Genomic DNA, 20,280 nt, shown 5'->3' with positions numbered 1-20,280 from the left:
ATTTATTACACTGTGTATGATACCAAGTGATATTAAATTCAATATCGAAACTAGTTGGTTATATTATTAGGAGAATAACCACTTGAAATGACTGTATGATGTGTATGGAGTGATTAAAAAAGCAAATATAAAAAACAGAGAAGAATGATTCTGTAACCTTTACATCAAAATTATGTGCAAGTGATGCATTCATCTGTGTTCTTTGAGCTAAGAGATTAATCATTTCAGTTATTTTTGCTCTGCAAATGATTACAGGAGTTCATCATTTATGTTTCCTTGCAAGGTATCCAATCTTATTCAAATGTTAAAGACCTAGAACTTGATTGTAGTGTTTTCTGTTTTATTCATTGTCATAATTATGATTACAGTCCTGAAAGAACAATAAAACTTTAAATGACAAATAATTTAGTACTTTAGTCATCAGTTTTGTGAGTAAACATACTGTAGGTTTAAATTTCATTTGCAAATGAAATTGTTAAAAGACTAAGGGTGTTACTGGTTATGATACTCAAGATTTCTTTCAGAAGACATTCATTTTCCTGTAGGAAATGAAATGCTATTTATTAAAAAATGTCTTTTGTAATACATTTTGAAATATGCAAATATGGAGCTTGACGGTATGCTTTAGATTTTTTGCTCTGCAGCCAGAGATATACAGTACTATGTTTCATTAACTTCCAAAATTATTATCAGTTTCTTTAGGAAACAGTTTTTCTTTCTTTTAGGTTTTCTTTAACTTTTAAATTTTAATTAGTTGTAAACTTTTTTTCTAAAGCCGCTTAGAATATTTATTTCTCCATTTCTTACAATGTTCCTCTTCTTCTGTTGTACTTGTGCTCCGTATTTAAATTTATGATTATTTTAAAAAACTGGACAAAGAAAAGCTTGAAAACAACACACTTAAACACAACACACCAATCTTTTTTCAGAGATGTTATTCTTTTTTTAAATGCACAATTTCATAGAAGGTACAAACACAATGGAATAGAAAAGAGGTCTACAGAAAATACACTCATAAATATTCTGGGAGGTTGTTTAGCAGGCCTGAATTCTATAAATATAAGCAGGTAGATTTTATTAAACTATATACAGTATGTATTATATAGTAGTAGTTCAGGTGGGTAGCTGTGTCAGCATGCGTAGGCTGCAAAGGAACAAGTAATAGGTTTATTCCATGCTGAAAAAAAGAAGAAAGAGAACACAACGTTTCGGCTGTGGCAAAGGTAAAGTAGCGGGAGATCAAAGGTTGGGAGGGAGGAGGAGTGAGAGGCGGGAGCAGGGGACAGAAAGAGAGGCCAATCAAGAGGTGTGAAGTCAGAATGGGTGCAGAGAGGTGTGAAATGAAACTTCCAATGAATGGAGAAAATGTAAAAGAACAGTAGTCTGTCGTTAAGAGAAGGGAGAATGTGTGATCCTAGCTGCAGAATAATTTTGGTTTTGGTGGTCATTATGATGTATGAGTTCGGAAAACCGTCTTTGAGAACACAGACGGAGAGATTAGAGTGGTCATGGCCATCAGAGGTGAAATGAGAAACAATGGGCTTGGAAAGATCTTTAATCTTCACAGCCCTGACGTGTTCTCTGAAGCGGTCTCTGAGTCTCCTTCCTGTTTCTCCAATGTAGATGGCTGGGCATTTACTGCAAGAGATACAGTAAATAAGATTGCTGGGTTACAATATGCTGTCTGGGTGATCCGGAATTGTCCTGAAGGGCCTTGAATGAGTGTGGTGGTGGATGTGTACTTGCAGGTGATACAGCGAGCTCTGTTGCAAGGGAAAGTCCCTGGTGTGGATGGTTGTTGAGGGCGGTCAAGGGAGCTGTGAACAAGGAGCTTACGCAGATTAGGTGGTCGGCAATATGAGATGATGGGGCGATCAGAAAAGAGGGCCCCAATGGAGGGATCATCCTGTAGGATGGAAAAGTTGTGGTTAATGGTCCTGGGGATAGGAAGTGTGTTAGGGTGGTAAGGAAGCACCAAAGAAATGCGATTGTTACAGTGGGAGTTCCTGATCGGGTTGATGGTCCCGGGGGTGTTTTTGGCTCGGGCAAGGGCCCTGTCAATCACACTGCTGGGGTATCCTCTGTTGATGAAAAAGGAGTACATTTCGAGGGCTTGGTTCTCGAAGTCGATGTTGTCGCTGCATAAGCATCGTAGCCTAAGGAACTGTGAAAAAGTAAGAGAGTTTTTAGTGTGGTTGGGGTGAAATGAGTTGTACAGGAGGTAGCTGTGTAAATCCGTGGGTTTGTAATAAACTGAATAAACTTGATGCAGTCATCAATATATCGTTTGTAGAGGTCAGGGACATAGCCAGTGTAGGAAGCGGAGAAGCGTTGTTCTACCCAGCCGACAAAAATATTGGCATAGCTGGGTCCCATTCTGGTGCCCATGGCAACTCCACTGACCTGTTGGTAAAAAAGATTATTGAAAGAGAATGCGTTCAGTGTGAGGACCAATTCTGCAAGGTGTGCCAGGGTGTGGGTGGGTGGATCAAGCGCTGTGCGTTTGTCCAGCGTGTGCTTGAGGGCTGTAAGGCCGTCATTATGGGGAATGACGATGTGCAGAGATGTGATGTCCATGGTAAAAATGTAGCATTCGGTACCCTGAAATTGGAAATCATTAAAAAGTTGGAGCGCGTGGTTGGTGTCTTTGATGTATGAGGGAAGATCTTCATTGCATATATAATGTATTATATATGCAATGCTCTCTGGATTTATTCATACTGCTAAGCTGAAACGTCATATAACATGAAAAGGGGATTGGTTTATGCGTCTTGTGTAAAACAGTTCTAAAAATGTTTGTAATTGTAATAGCATTGCAAAGAGAAAAGCCATACCTGTCATGAAAAATGAATTGAATTCCAGAAAGCCACCTTGATTCACACCTCAACAAAATGTTTTAAATAAAATCCAGCAAAAGAAATCAACAGCAACATTCAACTCTTTTGAAGTAGAATTCCTCATTCTGTTAGACAATATTTTGTTTCTATTTCATAGGAAAGGGTGAATACATTGGGATTGCACTTTATACAGTATATCGTATATACTGTATACAACTAGCTACTGTAAGTTAATGTTTTAATACAGTTTGAGATGTTTTTGGTAATTTCATGAATGTGCATTAAAACAAAAAGTCGTATGATCCTCCAGGCTTTAACAATGGCAAGATTTCTGTCTACATTATGAGACGCATAGAAATAAGTGTTTAAAGCAGTAGTGTGACAGATCTTCTGAAGTGGTCGAAAACAGCTCAGGCAGAGGTTGAAAATACTTTTCATGTGAATACATTAATTTAAAATAAATGCAGTGAACTAAAATCTCGCTGTACTGACTGAATGCAATCAGTTTTGGAACAGGAGAAGCTAATGTACCTAAGAAGGGCTCTGGGAAGAACAGATTAATAAACTCTCACATCTTTAAACTTTCTTCCCACATGTTTTACATAACATGCTATTCCTCTGCTGGTAACCCAGTATGGCTGAAAAATCCAGCTCAGCAACTCAGTTAATTACTTTCTCACCAGACAATTACCTATCACATGGGCTTTCGCTATTGCATACAGAATAACATGAGGTACTCTGCTTAAGGTAGCAAAGAAAAACTCTCAAGAATCTATTGTAGGAATGAGAAACAGGACATATATTGTCTGTCAATACAGAATTGATTCCTGGGCCAGTTTGTGCATTAGATTAAAAGCTATGGTTTATAACACTTGGATTTCTGTTTCTCAAATCCATTAGCTTGTCCAAAAGTAAAAATACAATATCTCTAATAATAAAACCTTCCATTGTATTTTTTATTAGTCAGCTAGACTTTCAGTCTGGGTCTATAACTGCCTCTTAACTAGATTAACAAACTGCTGCAAAGAACCCTCTGGTGAAAAAAAAAATAGGCAAAAACATTAAATCAGTTTACACAAAATACATTGTCAGAAAACGCTACTGATTTTTAAACTTACACGTTTACAGTATGTTAAATATTTCTAATAAGTATTGGTAACTGGTATATCCAAATTAGAATAATGTCAGATCAAACTTGATTTACATTGTTTTGTACTGAAGATCATTTGTTTGGTATTGTTATAAATGACAAAGGAAATCAAACAATTGCTTTGAAGTTAGTATGACTTATTCTGAAGTCTTATTCCACAATGATAAATTAAAGTATGTCAATTCTGTCACACACAGAATATACTGTAAAACAAAGACATTCATCTCCCATATCAGAGGGGTCAGGAATGAAAGTGGTCTCTAAACATAAGAATTCAAGCACTTGAATTGAACTACTGTACTTGAACTCTGTAAATTAATGATATGTGAGTCTTATTCACTTATATCTCCTGAATACTGGAAGCTTAATCCATTGTAAACAAATATCATTCAATACTGCCAGAGCATAAAATAGATATTAAGAATTGTACTGTATACTGCAAAACAGACTACAAAATACTGATACCTTTTGGTTTTTAATGATGAGCCACAGCATCTCCTCCAAAATACTGCAGACATGTACAGTATAAATAGCATGTCCTAATTACCCTTTTTGATTTGTTACTTCGGAAACAGACATACGTACAGTAAATGGTGGTGGCGTTGTAATGAAATTTGGGAGTAGAAATTAATAAATGATGCTCATGTCCTAATTGAAGACTGTAACCACTGCAGTGTTGACACAGAATTGTCTCTAATATAACTCAATCATTTGCAGCAGGTGTTGGCATTTTATTTTAATGCAATATAATTCTTGTCTGAACTGATTCTGGCTGACTGACAACCTCCTGGGTGATTAAAGAATCATTTGGAGACACTGGTCTGCATGACTGCCTAATCTAAACCCCAACACACATGTATGGAATTGTCTTGGAAGATGTGTCTCATCTCAGCAACACCTGCAACCATTACATTGCTGTTTATTGCTCATCTATTGCACATAGAGAATAATACAATGGAATTTATCTCTTTGATCAGGCCTTTAGTCTCCGGAACACCTTTCAGCATTTAAACTACACGTCTAATGAAGTGTTAAAATCACTTTGTACCATGCGCCTATATGAAGCATTTTAAATGCTTGAGCAAATATCATCACTTTTAAAGGCTCATTCGAGACTACTGCATGTCTCATGAAGTGCCCAATGATCAATAATTCAAAGAAAGTTCCTGCATTTAAGGCATTGAAAATTAGCATTTCTATTTCATATGCATGATTTTTTTTTATCATACCTTCAATCTAGATACTTTCCAGGCAAACCTTTCTGGTGCAAAATATATCCATCCTGTTTTCCGATTATACTTCTAATTCAAGTGTTGTATTGTATTGTATTGTATTGTATTTTTTGTATTTGAATTTCCCTTAATGACTGTAATACAGACTGTAAAGAAAATGATATACAGTATTTAATGATACTGTACATTAAATAATAGAAAGAAATTAATTGTTCGGTATATTTTCAGAATAGAGAATGTTGGTTTGTGTTTCACTGTTAATTTTGCTGAATTGCAGATGGTTAATTTGTATTAATAGTGTCTTCTACATAGTCTTCTCTGTCCAAAGACTTCCTTTGAATCTTTGAGTGGTAAGAAACTATTCTATAAAAACACGTTATTCTAAACGAATTCTTACTTGTGCACTGTAGAACTGTAACAAAAAAATAATTACTTTCTACATATTTAGCTTTATAACCTGTTTTTTTTTCCTTTATTGCTGCTCTCTCATATAACAAAGGCGAAAAGCCTCTTTTTCTAAACCGCTTCTTTAACCTAATGTTTGTTATTTTAGATTTGTACTGTAGTTTGTTTTTGCTACCTACACATAACACTCAGTACTTGATTACATCAAGGTGATTGGGGAGCTTTGTCAGCATGAGGGCTGCAGCTGTTATTTCCATGGTGAACACTGGAAAGAAACAAAAAACAACACCTTGGCCAAAAGGAGCTGTTAAAGGAGAGATGGTGTCTGGGGCATCGGGCAGATGGGCCTGGGATATGGGTGGAAACGTTAGTGGGAGATGGGTGCTGACACCATGCCAGGTACGATCCCAGCAGAGGAAGAGAGGAGGAGAAAGGGACCAGTTGTCACTGCTGCTGGTGCCTGAATTGGTTCAATGATGGCAATGTGGGTGGGGACATCAGCAAGGGCTGTGACCAAGGAGTGTTAACTTAACACGGGCTAGTGCTGTGCCTTCTGATCAGCACAGTGGGCTCCTGCGGGGGTAGCAGGAAAGGAAGGGTTGGATGGATATAGAGAAAGCAGCCTTGCTGGGTCTGAAGGCACATAGTAGATACAGTATAGAAGAATAGAAATAAACTGTACAGAGTCTCTGGAGGGGTCATGGGAGAATGAGGCAGGGAGGGAGAGGATGTGCGGGGCCTTGGATGTGGTTGCACTTACTTACTCAAGCTTTGGGGGTGGTCTTCGCATTATCAGCAAAAGGAGAAGGGCATGTATCATAGTTGCTCCACTGAGCAGGTTATTTTGTGTCACATGTCTAAAAAAGTGAAAACCTGTTTTTCGTAGAAATACTGTAGCATAGGAACAGATAACTCCCTCATCATTTCAGGGTCCTTTTCAAGCTAATCCTAGTTCAGTTGGGAGTTCCTGGATGAGGTGGTGAGGCTGGTTATGCGCTGCATGACCTGACCTGATCAGACCTGGAATCTGGATGTACAGTAGATCACCAGATGTTGTGATGGACCTGAGAGGTAGTAGAGCCATAGTACTGTAGGACAGGAATGGCTGGGAGGTTTAGCAAAAATGCTTTGTCAATACAAGTACATCACATGTTCCCAAATCAAATACATGTGAGTAGTATAAAGCGACACCTTTCGTCAAACTTTTGACAGGTACCACGCCCCCTTTTCCATCCAATGGTCGTCCGCGGTGTTTGGTTGTCCCGCCCCCCAGCCATCCAATGGCGCGTTGTTATTTGTGCATGTCCCGCCCCCTCAGGAGCCAATGGTGTGGGTCGGAACCCCCTACCGGCCGGTCGCCCCGACGCCTCGGTGTCCCAAAGCCCCCAGCCGGCGCATCCCTGGTTGTGTGCGAGTGTGTACTGGTTTGGAAGTGGGAGCATGTCTGCCGCGGGGTTGAGTGCGCTCTATTATAACCCTAGGAAATCGGGCAGTTACGGCGGCGCAGGGGGTCTGTTGCGGGCCGCGAGATCCCGGGGTGTGCGCGGCGCCAGCCGCGGGCGGGTGGTCGAGTGGCTGTCCGGCCAGGCTGCTTATACGCTGCACAAGCCGGCGCGCGTACGTTTTAAGAGAAACAGGACGCTGGTGTCCGAAATGGACTGGCAGTGGCAGGCCGACTTGGTGGACATGAGAGAACACCAAGCGTTCAACGACGGTTTCTGTTACATCTTAATGTGTATAGACATGCTGTCTAAATACGCTTGGGCCGTGGTTGCTTATATGCTGCAGAAGCCGTGTCTCCAAAACAGCCGGGGTGCAAGCACACACACACACTGACTGCGTAAAGTCTCACGGAAAGAAATCGCCGGGCAAACACCAGGTGAAATGTGAACCGCTTTATTTCAACAGTGGGTTTTCAAACACCGAAACAGCGCAGCAGCACTTTTTACACATGTTACAGACTCCAGTTTGCAAGTATGTGAAATGTGAACTGCTTTATTTCAACAGGGGTTTTCAAACACCGAAACAGCGCAGCAGCACTTTTTACACAAGTTACAGACTCCAGTTTGCAAGTATGTGAAATGTGAACCGCTTTATTTCAACAGGGGTTTTCAAACAGTGAAACAACGCAGCACACATGCGTTACCGGCTCCTGTTTGCATTCAACAATTAAATGTTGGTGCGGAAAATTAGTTCGGTACACGTAACCACCACCCCTACGCTGCTGAGAAACTTTGCGGCATCTGAAAAAGCATTCATAACCCCCTTCCGCTCACCGTGTCTAAAGCCGTGCGAACCACACTGGGCGATCCGATCGAGCAGGGCAAAAAAATTTGCCTGCGTAACCAGCGGGATGGTGTTACCACAGGTTCTGTGCAAAACACGCTGTATTTTGGAATACACACTGTAGAACCCCCCAGGCTTCCTTTTCTGATCTGAAAACATCAGATCTGTAATAATTTCACTCAAGTTCTCGACATACGCATCTATCTCTTTAACAAATTTAAGGACATTAGCATTCGACTCTTTGTTTTGCATATCAAGCTTTGTAGAGAGAAGTGTGTAAAGCACTCTTAGTAAGAATTCAGACGTATACATTCGAAATTCTTCATTCTTCGGTCGATGGCACACCCGGGTCTGTAAAACAGAGTGAAATCTGTATTCACATTTTACATAGATCTTTTTTTTTGCGTCTGTAAAAATAAGAATAGTGTTTCTTTTGCAACACATCAAAAGTCACGTCTACTAATTTTTCATCCAGCTGTTCAAGGGTGGCGTGTACATGCTCGTATGGGGAGTGGTCCTCAATTATATTTTTTAGCAATTGTTTTATGCCCCGCTCAGTGTCATTTGTAATGGTGTACGAACCCAGACACCGGGCGGTGTACAGAACAACCGATAAAATTCGGGCTAAACTGAGAGACTTATAAATTTCTAAAGCGGCAAACGTCACATCTTCAAACCCATCTGTGTAGCCGACAGACAGACATGTGTGGCCCCGCTGCCCAGGATGGTCAATCAAACAGGCCGGGCAGTCATCAACCAGGACCCCCTTTAAACAGTGCTTGAAGATGCAATAAACTACTGCTTTCACAATCTGGGGCATAACATCGGGCTCATTAGGGTCAGGGGCATCATCTTTATTAACATTTGGGCGAACACCCAAGCATAGACACGAGACATTCACATGTGTCGGCAGGCTGAAGATTGACCCGTCCACATCCTCTTTATTCTATTAAAAGGAAAAAGAAAAGGAAGGCTTAACAAAATAGACATGCATTGCACCTAAAATACCGAGCATTTACACTTTTGAGCTAAGGTTTTTCGTTAATATTTACCATTTGTAGCGTGGTATCATCGCTAGCACCCGGCTGTTCTTCAGCATCTGGTACCCCAGCTGAACTCACACCCCCACCGCTGTCACAGGGTTCAGAGGGTGGGTTAGGGTTTTGCTAAAAAGAAGACCAAGTATTAAAATGACATACGCTAAGCACCGATACAACAATTCCACGAGTAGAAAAAATATTTTAGCCGCCTACCTCATCGCTTTGTAGAGTAGCGGACCCCGTTGTTTCTCCACACAAAGAAGCCATCTCAGCAGCTCTGTGGTGTCTGACAGCGCCAAGCACGCACTGCGGCCCTGTCAGGTCGGAGCGTTTAAGAATATGCGCCAATGGTGTAACACGCCTACATAACACAAGACATTTTACAATTGGTTGTGATGACCCCCCCCCCCCCCGATTTATCGAGAGCGAGAAGTATTCGCATATCAGTTTATAAGTTTTAAAGTATAAGCACACAACGCAAACACAAATGATGTGTTTCACCCGAAAAGAAATTTTAAACACGCGGGGTTGGTCTTAAAGTTTTTAAAATAACGTAATAAGACACAGTTTATTTTTAATAACACATTCGCGACAGCTTTTTCGAAAGTTTGGGATAAATTTCCACAGCATAAAAGCGCCAGCATAAAAGTCTTTAAGGTGTTAACAGACAACAAATGGTGGGGTGTTGTTCTACAGACTGTAACGGATTGTTCTTAAAGTTTTAAAATTGTTTCCCGGTAGAGATGATTTGTGATGATGTTGGAGACGGGGGTGGGGAGGGGTTAGCTACAGGCTCTGGAATGCCGAGTGGGGCTTACAGGCTCCGGAATGCCGAGGGGGGTGCTAAAATTGACACCAGTGAAAGTTTACAAACATTTTAAATTCATGTAAAGTTTTCTAATTTACAAACACCACATGTATTTCACGCAAAAATGTTCTCAACAGCGCAGCGCTGAAAAATAAAACCTCAAAACGTCAAGCTTGGTTTGTGAACACGGCCCTATAAAGAACAGATACATAATAAAAACATTTTGCTTGATAATATTCTTAGCGGTCTGCTGGTGAATCAAACAAAGACAACGCGGCACGTTTTCGCCACGTTTTAACAGCTAAGAAATGTAGACACCGTTGTATGTCTTAAAATAATATAGATTTTAACATTATAACGCGCTATATTCGCTTATCAGTTTATAAGTTTTAAACTTTAAAAGTATTAACACACAACGCAAACACAAATGATGTGTTTCACCCGACAAGAAATTTTAAACGCGTGGTTGGCCTTAAAGTTTTTAAAATAACGTAATAAGACACAGTTTATTTTTAATAACACATTCGCGACAGCTTTTTTCGAAAGTTTGGGATAAATTTCCACACAGCGCCAGCATAAAAGTCTTTAAGGTGTTAACAGACAACAAATGGTGGGGTGTTGTTCTACAGACTGTAACGGATTGTTCTTAAAGTTTTAAAATTGTTTCCCGGTAGAGATGCATTGTGATGATGTTGGAGACGGGGGTGGGGAGGGGTTAGCTACAGGCTCTGGAATGCAGGGGGGGGGCTAAAATTGACACCAGTGAAAGTTTACAAACATTTTAAATTCATGTAAAGTTTTCTAATTTACAAACACCACATGTATTTCACGCAAAAATGTTCTTAGCGCAGCGCTGAAAAATAAAACCTCAAAACGTCAAGCTTGGTTTGTGAACACGGCCCTGTAAAGAACAGATACATAATAAAAAACATTTTGCTTGATAATATTCTTAGCGGTCTGCTGGTGAATCAAACAAAGACAACGCGGTACATTTCCGCCACGTTTTAACAGCTATGAAATTTTAGACACCGTTGTATGTCTTAAAATAATATAGATTTTAACATTATAACGGTCTAAAACGTTTTCTAAAATGTTTCTTAAAATAATTTCTACAGACCAGTACGTGCACCCCCCAACGATACCTAAGATTAATGGTTTTATGGGGGGACCATGTGTGTTTCTTAGAAGAGAATGTTTAGCGGCTTGAGTATAAGTACCAGCGGTTTAACAGACGATGTTTTAGCTGCATTCCAATTCCTACAGTCGCACGTTATCGCCTAACTCGTCAGAATGGACCACGCCGATCAATTGCAACAGTCTGAAGATAGTCTGTTTACAGAAATAGAACTGTTCGACTTGATAGACGAAGCCGCGGATTCAGCGAATTTCAGCGGTATGTATATCTGGCTTATTGTGAGACAATTACAACGTCGCGGTGCATGTCTCGTGTTAGCTATAGTTACAAAACGTTGTATAATATTTGTATACTAGGCAATATTGAATGAATATAATGGAATTACCCGCGATTGGTGCCGTAATGTGGTCGTGACTGTGTGTATCCATTCATTTCCAATAGCACCGAAAACCACGGGTGTAAAAAGACCAGTTACGCTGCAGCACAACACCGGTGAGTAATTACGACAATGTTTTGAATAACGCTTTACGACCATGTGAGTCTTAAAGACACATGGGGTATATACGCCGCACCAAAACGCGCATGTGTCTATTCCACAGATGCGGGCGAAGGGACAAGTCGCCACACATTTAAAAAACCCCGTTTGGGGTTTGCATTACCAACCCAAAACCTTGTGGTGACACAGGCCGATGTTCACATCATACCAGACGGTGCGGGGGATATTATCAGAGCGCCTGAGAGAAGAGGTTGGTATTATATAAAACATTCTTATAGCCTGGTCATTTAAACGTGTCTATAATAAAAATACATACCGTTTTTCTATATTTTTCACTAATGGTATTTTCCCACGCCGTGCAGACCCCGGACCTTCAAAAAATAAACTGCGGCGCGCCAACAAGTTAACTGGGGCATCGAGCTCAAAACGACTGAAACCAACCGGCAAAGGTTAATATAGTTAATATAATTAAGCGTTGTCAAGATGTGTTATGATCCACTTACGGTAAACGTTACTTCTTTTGTTAGGCTGTTAATTCGCTGAAAGATCCTACTTCGCGGAGTTTTCTGTTTGGGGGTGTTAAAAAACCTTATTTTAAAACTGCCTAGCTTTTAAAGTTAAAAGCGACTGGTGTGTGCGTGGGTCTACATGCCGTTAGCACGCCGCTTGACCCAGTAGCGCCACCACCGACGTCAAGGAAACCGGTGTAACAACATGGCCGGGTAACTTGCTCCATTCACCCACAGCCCTTTGTGTAAGGGGGCAGCATATGCGTGGCGTTTTTATCATAGTTATCGTAGTTTTCTGACTTTGACAGTTTAGATTTCATTGATTGTTGTGTTGAAAAGTCTTTTATTTTTATCACAGTGTTGTTTTCAGATTTTGAGATGTGGAGCATTGGCGTGGTAATAAAAAGTCTTATTTTTTCACACAGCATCTGTATCGACGCGCGGTGAAACAAATGCGGTGGAAACGTCGGAACCCAAGGTGGTGACTGCATCCGAGACGACTGTTAAGACGTCGACCAAAGCCAGACGTGTCAAGCCTGCGGAGCGAAATAATAACGCGCCTAAAGAGTTGGTGTTGGGTGATGTGCTAGACTCCGTGCGCGGTATTACACAGATACTAACAACGGTGCGCAGTAGCGAGGTGATCAAAAAACGAGTTTTAGAGCGTCTAAGAGCGGTTTTACCCGGTGTACAGACCTTGTTTCCAAAACCGATCCAGGTTTTCACCGCAAACATCTTAGATATAATTTCTAAAGAGGATGCCGATCTAACCTCTGGATTTCAGAACCTGTTGATGCTATTTCATGCTTCATCGGTGGAAATCCCCGGTGATAAATGACTAAACATGCGGTCTAAAAAGTGCTTAAAAGACCAACCGCTTGCCAACCGCAAGCTTTTGTACATAAATAAAAGAATTAAACTGGCAAAAGCATGTTTGTTGCGTCGTCAAAGATTCAGAGCGAGGCATCAGATTTCCCAAGGGTCGCCCGAGCCACGCAATGAAAATGCAGTGGTAGAAAATAACTTAAGGCCCGAGGTTGTTGTGGCAGAACAGGATGGTGGTAACCCAGAACCGGTTGTACTGAACGATCTGAATCAGGTTGGTGGCGGTGCCGGGGTGAATAGAGACCCCATGGTTTTCCTGGAGTGTATACGCCGTTATAACAGGGCTTATAATAATTTTAGAGCAACAGAGCACCATGAAGAATTTCGTTTTGTTAATCTCGACAGAATAACCTCGTATGTACAGGCTATAGACGCTGTGCATGGTGCAGTCCAGAGAATATTGGACGAACTTTCTCCAAACATCGGGGCGAATGATTTTGTACAGCTGCGTTTGACAGCGGGTGGTTTTAACAAACCCTTGTTCTCACGCAGGAGACACCCCGGAGAATTAAATGCGGCCGATTTTTTAAGCCACATCTCGGACCTCTTACAGAGCCACACAGAGGTTCTCACCGATGACACCCTCCGCTTAGTGGTGACGATAGTTAGGAATATGCAGGGGGGTGCCCGCCGAAGATTTAAATCCGTTCTGTACAGCCGGGTAATTGCGCAGAAAAAAGCACACCTTATCGACTTACATTACACGGGCGGTAATCTGTGTTTCGCCGGGAGTGTGTACGGTTTGTTGAATGAGGGTTGTACCGATGGGGAAATGTTACAGGGTGCTAAACGAATGCACAAAGAGTTGGGTTTTCCAGAGAATCGGAAAATTAGTTTGTCAGACATTACCGCTTTTGAAAAACATTTAAAGGTGGTTATTAAAATTTTGTACCACGACCAGGGTGATTGGAAATATTTTACAACGGGACCCACACCACCAAATTCTAAAATACTTTTTGTTCTACTGCATGAAGAGCATTTTTATGGGGTTTTAAATATTAAAGCTTTTGTGGGGGCGGCGTATTTTTGCACTAACTGCCACGCCGCGTATAGCCACAAGAACGCACACGCCTGTGTTAAAGCTTGTAAAACCTGTTTAGATCACCAGTGTTGCGAAATTGATGCTGAAATTCAGAATTGCCCGGCCTGTAAGGTCTTTTGTCGTAGCTCACAGTGTTTGGCGAGACACTTGCGGAATGCGGCGACGGGTGTGAGTAAGTGTGAGCGCAGGGTCTTTTGTGAGAAATGTGGGGTTTATAACCTCGCAAGTCACAAATGTAAAGAGAAACTGTGCTCGCGTTGTAACAACGTGATCGACACCCCGGACACACATTTGTGCTACATACCGCCTTTGGACAACCCCAAAATTTCAAACAAGTACATTTTTTTCGACTTTGAATGCATGCAGGAAACGGGGACCCACATACCAAATTACGTCCACGCCCTTCATATTGACAATAAACGCAGCTGGGAATTTTATGGTGAAACTTGTCTAAAGGATTTTGTGTGTAAATTTATCGATAGACGTTTCAAAAACCATACGTTCATATCGCACAATGGCAAGGGATATGACAATTACCTAGTGATCAGGCAGTTGTTAGCTGAAAAGATGGACGTTGAACTAATAAATCAGGGTGGTAAGATAATGTGTATGACCGTAAAAGCTCTGAACATCCGATTTATCGATTCTTTAAACTTTCTGCCTATGAAATTAAGCAAACTGCCGGCCGCCATGGGGTTCACCGGGTGTAAGGGTCATTTTCCACACTTGATGAACACTGCAGAAAACCAAAATTATGTCGGACCGATGCCTCCGCCTGAACTTTACGGCGTTAACTACATGCTGCCGTGCGAGAAAGCCGAGTTTTTGGTTTGGTATGAAGAATGCCGGGGAAGTGTGTTTAACTTACAGAGAGAGTTGAAACGTTACTGCCAGTTGGATGTGGCAATTCTAAGAGAAGGCTGTGTCAGGTTTCGGGACGAGGTCATGAATATGACCAGACAGACACGCGTGACTGAGTCAGGGGCCGCCTGCGTTGTGTGCATCGACCCCTTTCAGTTTGTGACCATCGCTAGTGTCTGCATGGCCATGTTCAGACTTATGTTTTTACAGGAAGAGACGATTGCGTTGCTACCCCATGACAATTACCACCGCCAGCAAAAACGATTTTCTACACCCAGCATTCAATGGCTTATGTACATCGAACACACAGAGCGCGTTAAAATCCAACACGCGTTAACCACGGCCGGTGAGTTCAAGGTTGGCCCATATTTTCTGGATGGGTATGCTGTAATTGACGGCGTGCCGACAGCCTTTGAGTTCAACGGTTGCTTTTTTCACGGTTGTAGCGTTTGTTATTGTGAAAACGATTTTAATCAGCTGACAAACACTACTTTTGGTTGGTTGTACAGAAAGACGATGGTGAAAATTAATTTTCTCAAAATGAGAGGTTTTAACGTGCGTGTTTTGTGGGAGCACGAGTTCAGAGACATGCTTGTTGAAAATGGAGACTTGGGTATATTTCTAACAGCCGCACAATTACCAGAGCCTCTGCAACCTCGCGAGTCGCTTTTTGGGGGGAGAACAAATGCGATTTGTTTGCATTACACAGCGCAGCCCGGTGAAAAAATTCATTACTATGATTTCACCAGTCTGTATCCGTTTGTGAACAAAACTAAAAAATACCCACTGGGCCACCCCCGAATAATATATAACAACTTTGGAGATTTAAAACTGTATTTCGGTTTAGCGAAGGTGAAAGTTTACCCACCCAGACGTTTGTACTTTCCAGTTCTACCAACCAAAATTGGCAAAAAACTGTTTTTCACGCTGTGTCGTACGTGTGCTGAAACAAAACAGACCACACCCTGTGAGCACAGTGATGAAGATCGCGCCTTGACTGGTGTCTGGTGCACCCCCGAATTACAGAAGGCCGTAGACCTGGGGTATAGAGTGTGTAAAATTTACGAAATTTGGCATTTCGAAAAGGCCTCACACGATCTTTTTACCGACTACATCAAACTGCATCTGAAAGGGAAGCAGGAAGCTTCGGGGTTTCCAGAGTGGTGTACAGATGTCGCGAAACAACAAAGATATATCGGCGAATATTATGAAAAAGAGGGCGTCCGGCTGGACCCCGGCAACATTAAAAAGAATCCGGCCAAAAGACAGCTTTCAAAAATTGCCTTGAACAGTTTGTGGGGGAAGTATGGGCAAAGAGACAATTTACCACAGACCACCATTGTGAGAAACCCCGATGAATTGTTCCGGTACTTATTTACGCCATATCATGAGGTGTCAGCCTGCGAGTTTATCGATGAAAACACAGCCTGTGTTACGTGGAAACACACTAAACACCACTATACGGGCCATTCAAACACTAACATTTTCATCGCTAGCTTTACAACCGCCTATGCCCGCTTGGAGTTATACAATCTGCTAAATGCTTTGCAAGGCCGTTGTCTCTACCATGACACAGATTCCGTTATCTTTGTGAGCCGGGAGGGTGAGTGGAATCCGGAACTGGGCGACTACTTGGGTGAGTTGACCAGCGAAATCGCTGCTGGTCAACACATCACCGAGTTTGTGTCAACAGGACCCAAGTCGTACGGGTACAAACTGTCTGGAGGGAAAGCCTGTTTAAAGGTAAAAGGCATTACGCTCAATGTGAACAATTGTGAAAAAGTTAACTTTGAGAGTCTGCGGGACTTGGTTTTTGACTATGGCGTTAACCCTTATGCAGAGTGCCGGGAATTTAAACACATTTCTATTCAACAGCCGATGATCGTGCGTGTTAAAAAGGATTGGCGCATTGAGACCCGGACCTTAAAGAAAACCCAGAAGGTGGTGTACGACAAGCGGGTGCTGCAAGAAAATTTGACATCGTTGCCCTACGGATATTAACACGATGGATGTCAGGTTAAAACACCCTTTTTCATGCATTTTGTCCGGACCCTCGAATTGCGGTAAAAGTTATTTTATAAAACAGCTCTTGGAGAGCGGTGATACCGTTATGACTCGTAAACCCGAAAACATAGTCTGGTGTTACAGCTGCTGGCAACCTCTATACGACGAGTTGCTTGTGAAATTTCCATACATTCAGTTTATAGAAGGACTACCGACGTCGTTTTCCGACGACCAGCTACTGCCGTCGGGTAGAGTAAATTTGATTATAGTGGATGATTTGATGGAGTCTGCGTGTGAAAATAATGAGATAGAAAAAGCTTTTACCAAATACGTACACCACCGAAACCTCAGCATCATGTATATCGTCCAAAATGTGTTTTGTCAAGGTCGGAAAAGTAGAACCATCGCGTTAAATACAAAGTACATGGTGCTGTTTAAAAACCCTAGAGATAAACTACAGATTACAACCCTGTCCCGGCAGATGTACCCCGGTAAAGCCAAATTTTTTTTGGAAGCGTTCGATGACGCTACTAAAAAACCTTTCGGTTACTTGTTGGTGGATTTAAATGCCGACACCCCAGATGACTATCGCTTGCGAACAGGTCTTTTCCCCCCAGATGTACCCACGGCTTATGTGTTTAAAAAATCTAAAAGTCGGTGATCTCACAACCACCGACTCAGTCGAAAAACACGTTCGGGGCGTCGTCATGTCTTCACGCGTTCGGAGAAACCTGACTCTCTTAAATTTTCTGGTAAAAGCCACCCCCAAACAGCGGAAAGCTATTCTCTGCGGGGCTACAAATGATCTTGTACAGGCCATAGCTGAAATCGCCTTGAATACCTTGAAAGGGAACATACCGTTATCTGCTAAGCAGTTTGGGACCCTGAAGAGAAAGCGTAAGCTTATAAAGACTTTGAGTCGAAAGGGTCTTTCTCTTAAAAGAAAGAGACTCTTGGTGAACCAGTCCGGTGGTTTTATCGGGGCCCTGTTGAGTATTGCCGTACCACTGATTACGGGGCTTCTACAACGTCGATAATGGAGCACGCTGAAAAAATGTACCTGGTACCTCAGAAACAGCTCGAGCGACTCCGAGAGCGGTCTGGGGTCGAAAGCGATGTAAGAAAAATAACCGCCCGTCGACTGGATGATGAAATGCGTGACATTCTGCAGAACTCGCATCTGCCCGAATATGAAAAAGTGAAATTGTACAGCCAGGTGTTGCAACGGTATTTGGCATTAGTACGCCAGGAGACTTCCGAAAAGGGGACTTTAACCGTTGTACTACCGGAAAATGCACCCACCGAACTATCACGTACGTTCGCGCAACCGCCGTCATCGAGCGAGGCTGACTTTGGGTATATTTTGGACAGCGTGTCTCAGAGGTTCCGGAGAAATGCCGAGATATTGTTAAAAACCATGGCCCGCAATGAACCACTAATAGCCTGGAATGAAAAGGGGGAATTTGTGTACAAGGGGGCACCCGTTGAGGGCTCTCACATGATTGATCTTGTCCGGGCTCTCACGCAGCAGCAAGCAGTTGCTGGCGGTAAGAAGCCTAAAGGTTGGGATGTGTTCATGGAGGCTATGGCTGAAATCAACGTGCCGGGCACCTTGCTAGCCAACGCTGGTAACCGAGAGCTACTTGAAAAACTCAAGGCTGCCCCGCCGGGGTGTGCCGCGGCGGCCAAAACTTTAAAACAACCGGTAGAGTTGTCGACGGTCGACCCGGTCTCTAAGATAACCGCTGAAAGGAGACGATCATTAATACCTAGACCCACATGGCTGTCTTTGTAACATTTTTTTCTCTGGGTCTGTGTGTTTGTGTTAAATGACTTGAAATGTATATTAAAAAGCGTGCGCAATATGTTTAAAAATGGTTTGTCGGTAACATGTATTAAAAAAAGCTTGAGCGCTGTAACAGCGAATGTATAATAAAAATATTGTGTTGATTTTCATCCATGTTTTGTGTTCTTTTTAAATAATAACCACACAGACGTCGAAATGGTTCGATTTCATTTTTATTTTAGACGACCGATTAACATTTATGACATGTTTTAAATTGTCGTAAACACCCGCATAATTGAACATTCGTATTTTCAAAGGGGTTGAAAGGGTACCGGGGTCTCCGTCTCACACGACGTCGGTTTTTCAGAAACATTTCCACCATGCGGTCATTCTGGATTGCATCCGTAGAATAAAGTTCTAAAATGTTTCTAAAAGATAAACCTTTACATCTATGGTATAGAAAAAAGACGCAGTGTAGACCGCAGGTCACTGCAAAAGAATCTTGCAATTGTCTGTTATTGTAAAATATGGAGTTAGCATTTCTGTTTAAGAAATCATTAATGTTCTTGGGAAAGAAAAAGGCTTCGGGTGAAAATCCGTAGGAGTCGAAAAATTCTGCGCCCTCGTCGTCGGGTAAGTAAATAGCCAGCCAGTGTTCACCGGGGCGGTCGTGTGGGTGAGTATTAACTATTAAACTCAGAGGGCGCCGCGCCAGTCTCTCGCTCGGTAGGGCATCACTGGGGAACACGCCTAGAAAACTGTCTCGGGTATAGCGGTCTCGGGTTAGAATGTCTTCCAGCTGTTTGGTGTTCATCTTTATGTGCAGGTTGTGTGGTCTCCCAGCGCTTTTTAGCTGAAGTCGTAAATGACTTGACGTCTCATATCCAGCTCTATCACGTTGTCGAACAGCGCGTACACAACCATGTTAACTGTTGTGGGTAGCGGGGTCGCGAAGCGTATTTCAGCTCTCAGATTACCCGATTTGATAAGTGAATAATGTCCTGTGCACTCGTCGTCGGGGCTGAGGTTGAAAGCGAACAATGTGTAACCGCGCGCGTACTCCTCGCGGTCCACCAGAACAGGTTTGTCTTTCAGACGCTTCCCGGCTGTTTCCACCAGATTAAAATATTCACGGACGCAATGTCCATTCTGGAAGTCTGGTTGAAGCGGTTTAGTGGGGATTTGTTCCCCGTCCGCGTAGAGAGCCAGAAAGTTAACGTTGTAGTGTTTAAAATTGAAGGGGTTTTGTGTAAAACTGCCGCTGAATGCCGCGTTGTCCACAAACCCCAAAATGACCACTTTGGGTAGCTGCCCGAGAAAGAGGTTTTCTTGGTTACACACACGGCTCCCGGCAGGCAGGCTGAAGACTTTCATCTGTACGCGGTCTATGGGGTATTTAGCGTTGGCCGTCAGGAGTGCTTCGGCGTGTCCCAGTCTGACCCCGGGTGACACTCTGACTCTTTTCACAAACAAAGATGCAGAGAGTACGCTCAGTTTGTGTTCTCCGGCGTTGTTCATTAAGCAGAAAGCATCTCTGTTTCGCGTGAGTTTTATTTTCAGGTCTACGCCATTCAGTAGTAGTTTGTCCTGAAAAAACAGGTCGGCGTGAATGTGTCCCAGGAGCTCCAGTTTTCGGCTTTGCGTCGTGTATGATGCTCTTTTTCGGAACCCCTGATTGGGACCATCCAAAATTGTGGACTCGTGTTCACCGGCTGTGTCTTTGTAAAAGAGACCTGTTGAATACTGCGTCTTCAGCGTCTCTTCACTGTAGTTCAGGACCGACTCTATAAAGGCTCTGTAAGGA

The 20,280-nt window shown here is 42.4% G+C and overlaps 2 protein-coding genes across 8 annotated transcripts; one reads left to right on the top strand and one right to left on the bottom strand.

The window, feature by feature from the left end:
* Positions 1-7,504: 7,504 nt before the first annotated feature.
* LOC148673472 (uncharacterized) lies at positions 7,505-11,417 on the bottom strand. Of its 5 annotated transcripts, XM_088629963.1 has the most exons (5): positions 11,279-11,417; positions 9,164-9,311; positions 8,963-9,076; positions 8,812-8,856; positions 7,505-8,261 (listed from the first exon to the last, which is right to left on the bottom strand). In XM_088629963.1, the coding sequence occupies exons 1-5, from the start codon at positions 11,323-11,325 to the stop codon at positions 7,794-7,796; spliced, it is 822 nt and encodes a 273-aa protein (XP_088486089.1). In that variant the 5' UTR covers positions 11,326-11,417; the 3' UTR covers positions 7,505-7,793. The 5 variants fall into 5 exon arrangements, with proteins under 5 accessions (XP_088486089.1, XP_088486090.1, XP_088486091.1 ...); XM_088629964.1 differs by lacking the exon at positions 8,812-8,856; XM_088629965.1 differs by lacking the exon at positions 8,812-8,856 and having other exon boundaries at positions 9,164-9,264; positions 11,279-11,413.
* Positions 11,011-15,580, top strand: LOC148673471 (uncharacterized). 3 transcript variants are annotated; one of them, XM_088629966.1, is made up of 5 exons: positions 11,011-11,151; positions 11,335-11,385; positions 11,493-11,639; positions 11,752-11,838; positions 12,324-12,826. In XM_088629966.1, the coding sequence occupies exons 1-5, from the start codon at positions 11,049-11,051 to the stop codon at positions 12,734-12,736; spliced, it is 801 nt and encodes a 266-aa protein (XP_088486092.1). In that variant the 5' UTR covers positions 11,011-11,048; the 3' UTR covers positions 12,737-12,826. The 3 variants fall into 3 exon arrangements, 2 of the variants coding, with proteins under 2 accessions (XP_088486092.1, XP_088486093.1); XR_015936028.1 differs by lacking the exon at positions 11,011-11,151 and adding an exon at positions 14,789-15,580 and having other exon boundaries at positions 11,271-11,385; positions 12,324-14,754; XM_088629967.1 differs by lacking the exon at positions 11,752-11,838.
* Positions 15,581-20,280: the final 4,700 nt, after the last annotated feature.

The sequence above is a fragment of the Lepisosteus platostomus genome, chromosome 4, assembly GCF_059453375.1.
Source record: "Lepisosteus platostomus isolate fLepPlt1 chromosome 4, fLepPlt1.hap1, whole genome shotgun sequence".
Lineage (NCBI taxonomy): Eukaryota > Metazoa > Chordata > Actinopteri > Semionotiformes > Lepisosteidae > Lepisosteus > Lepisosteus platostomus.
This window is presented reverse-complemented; position numbering and strand designations above follow the sequence as displayed.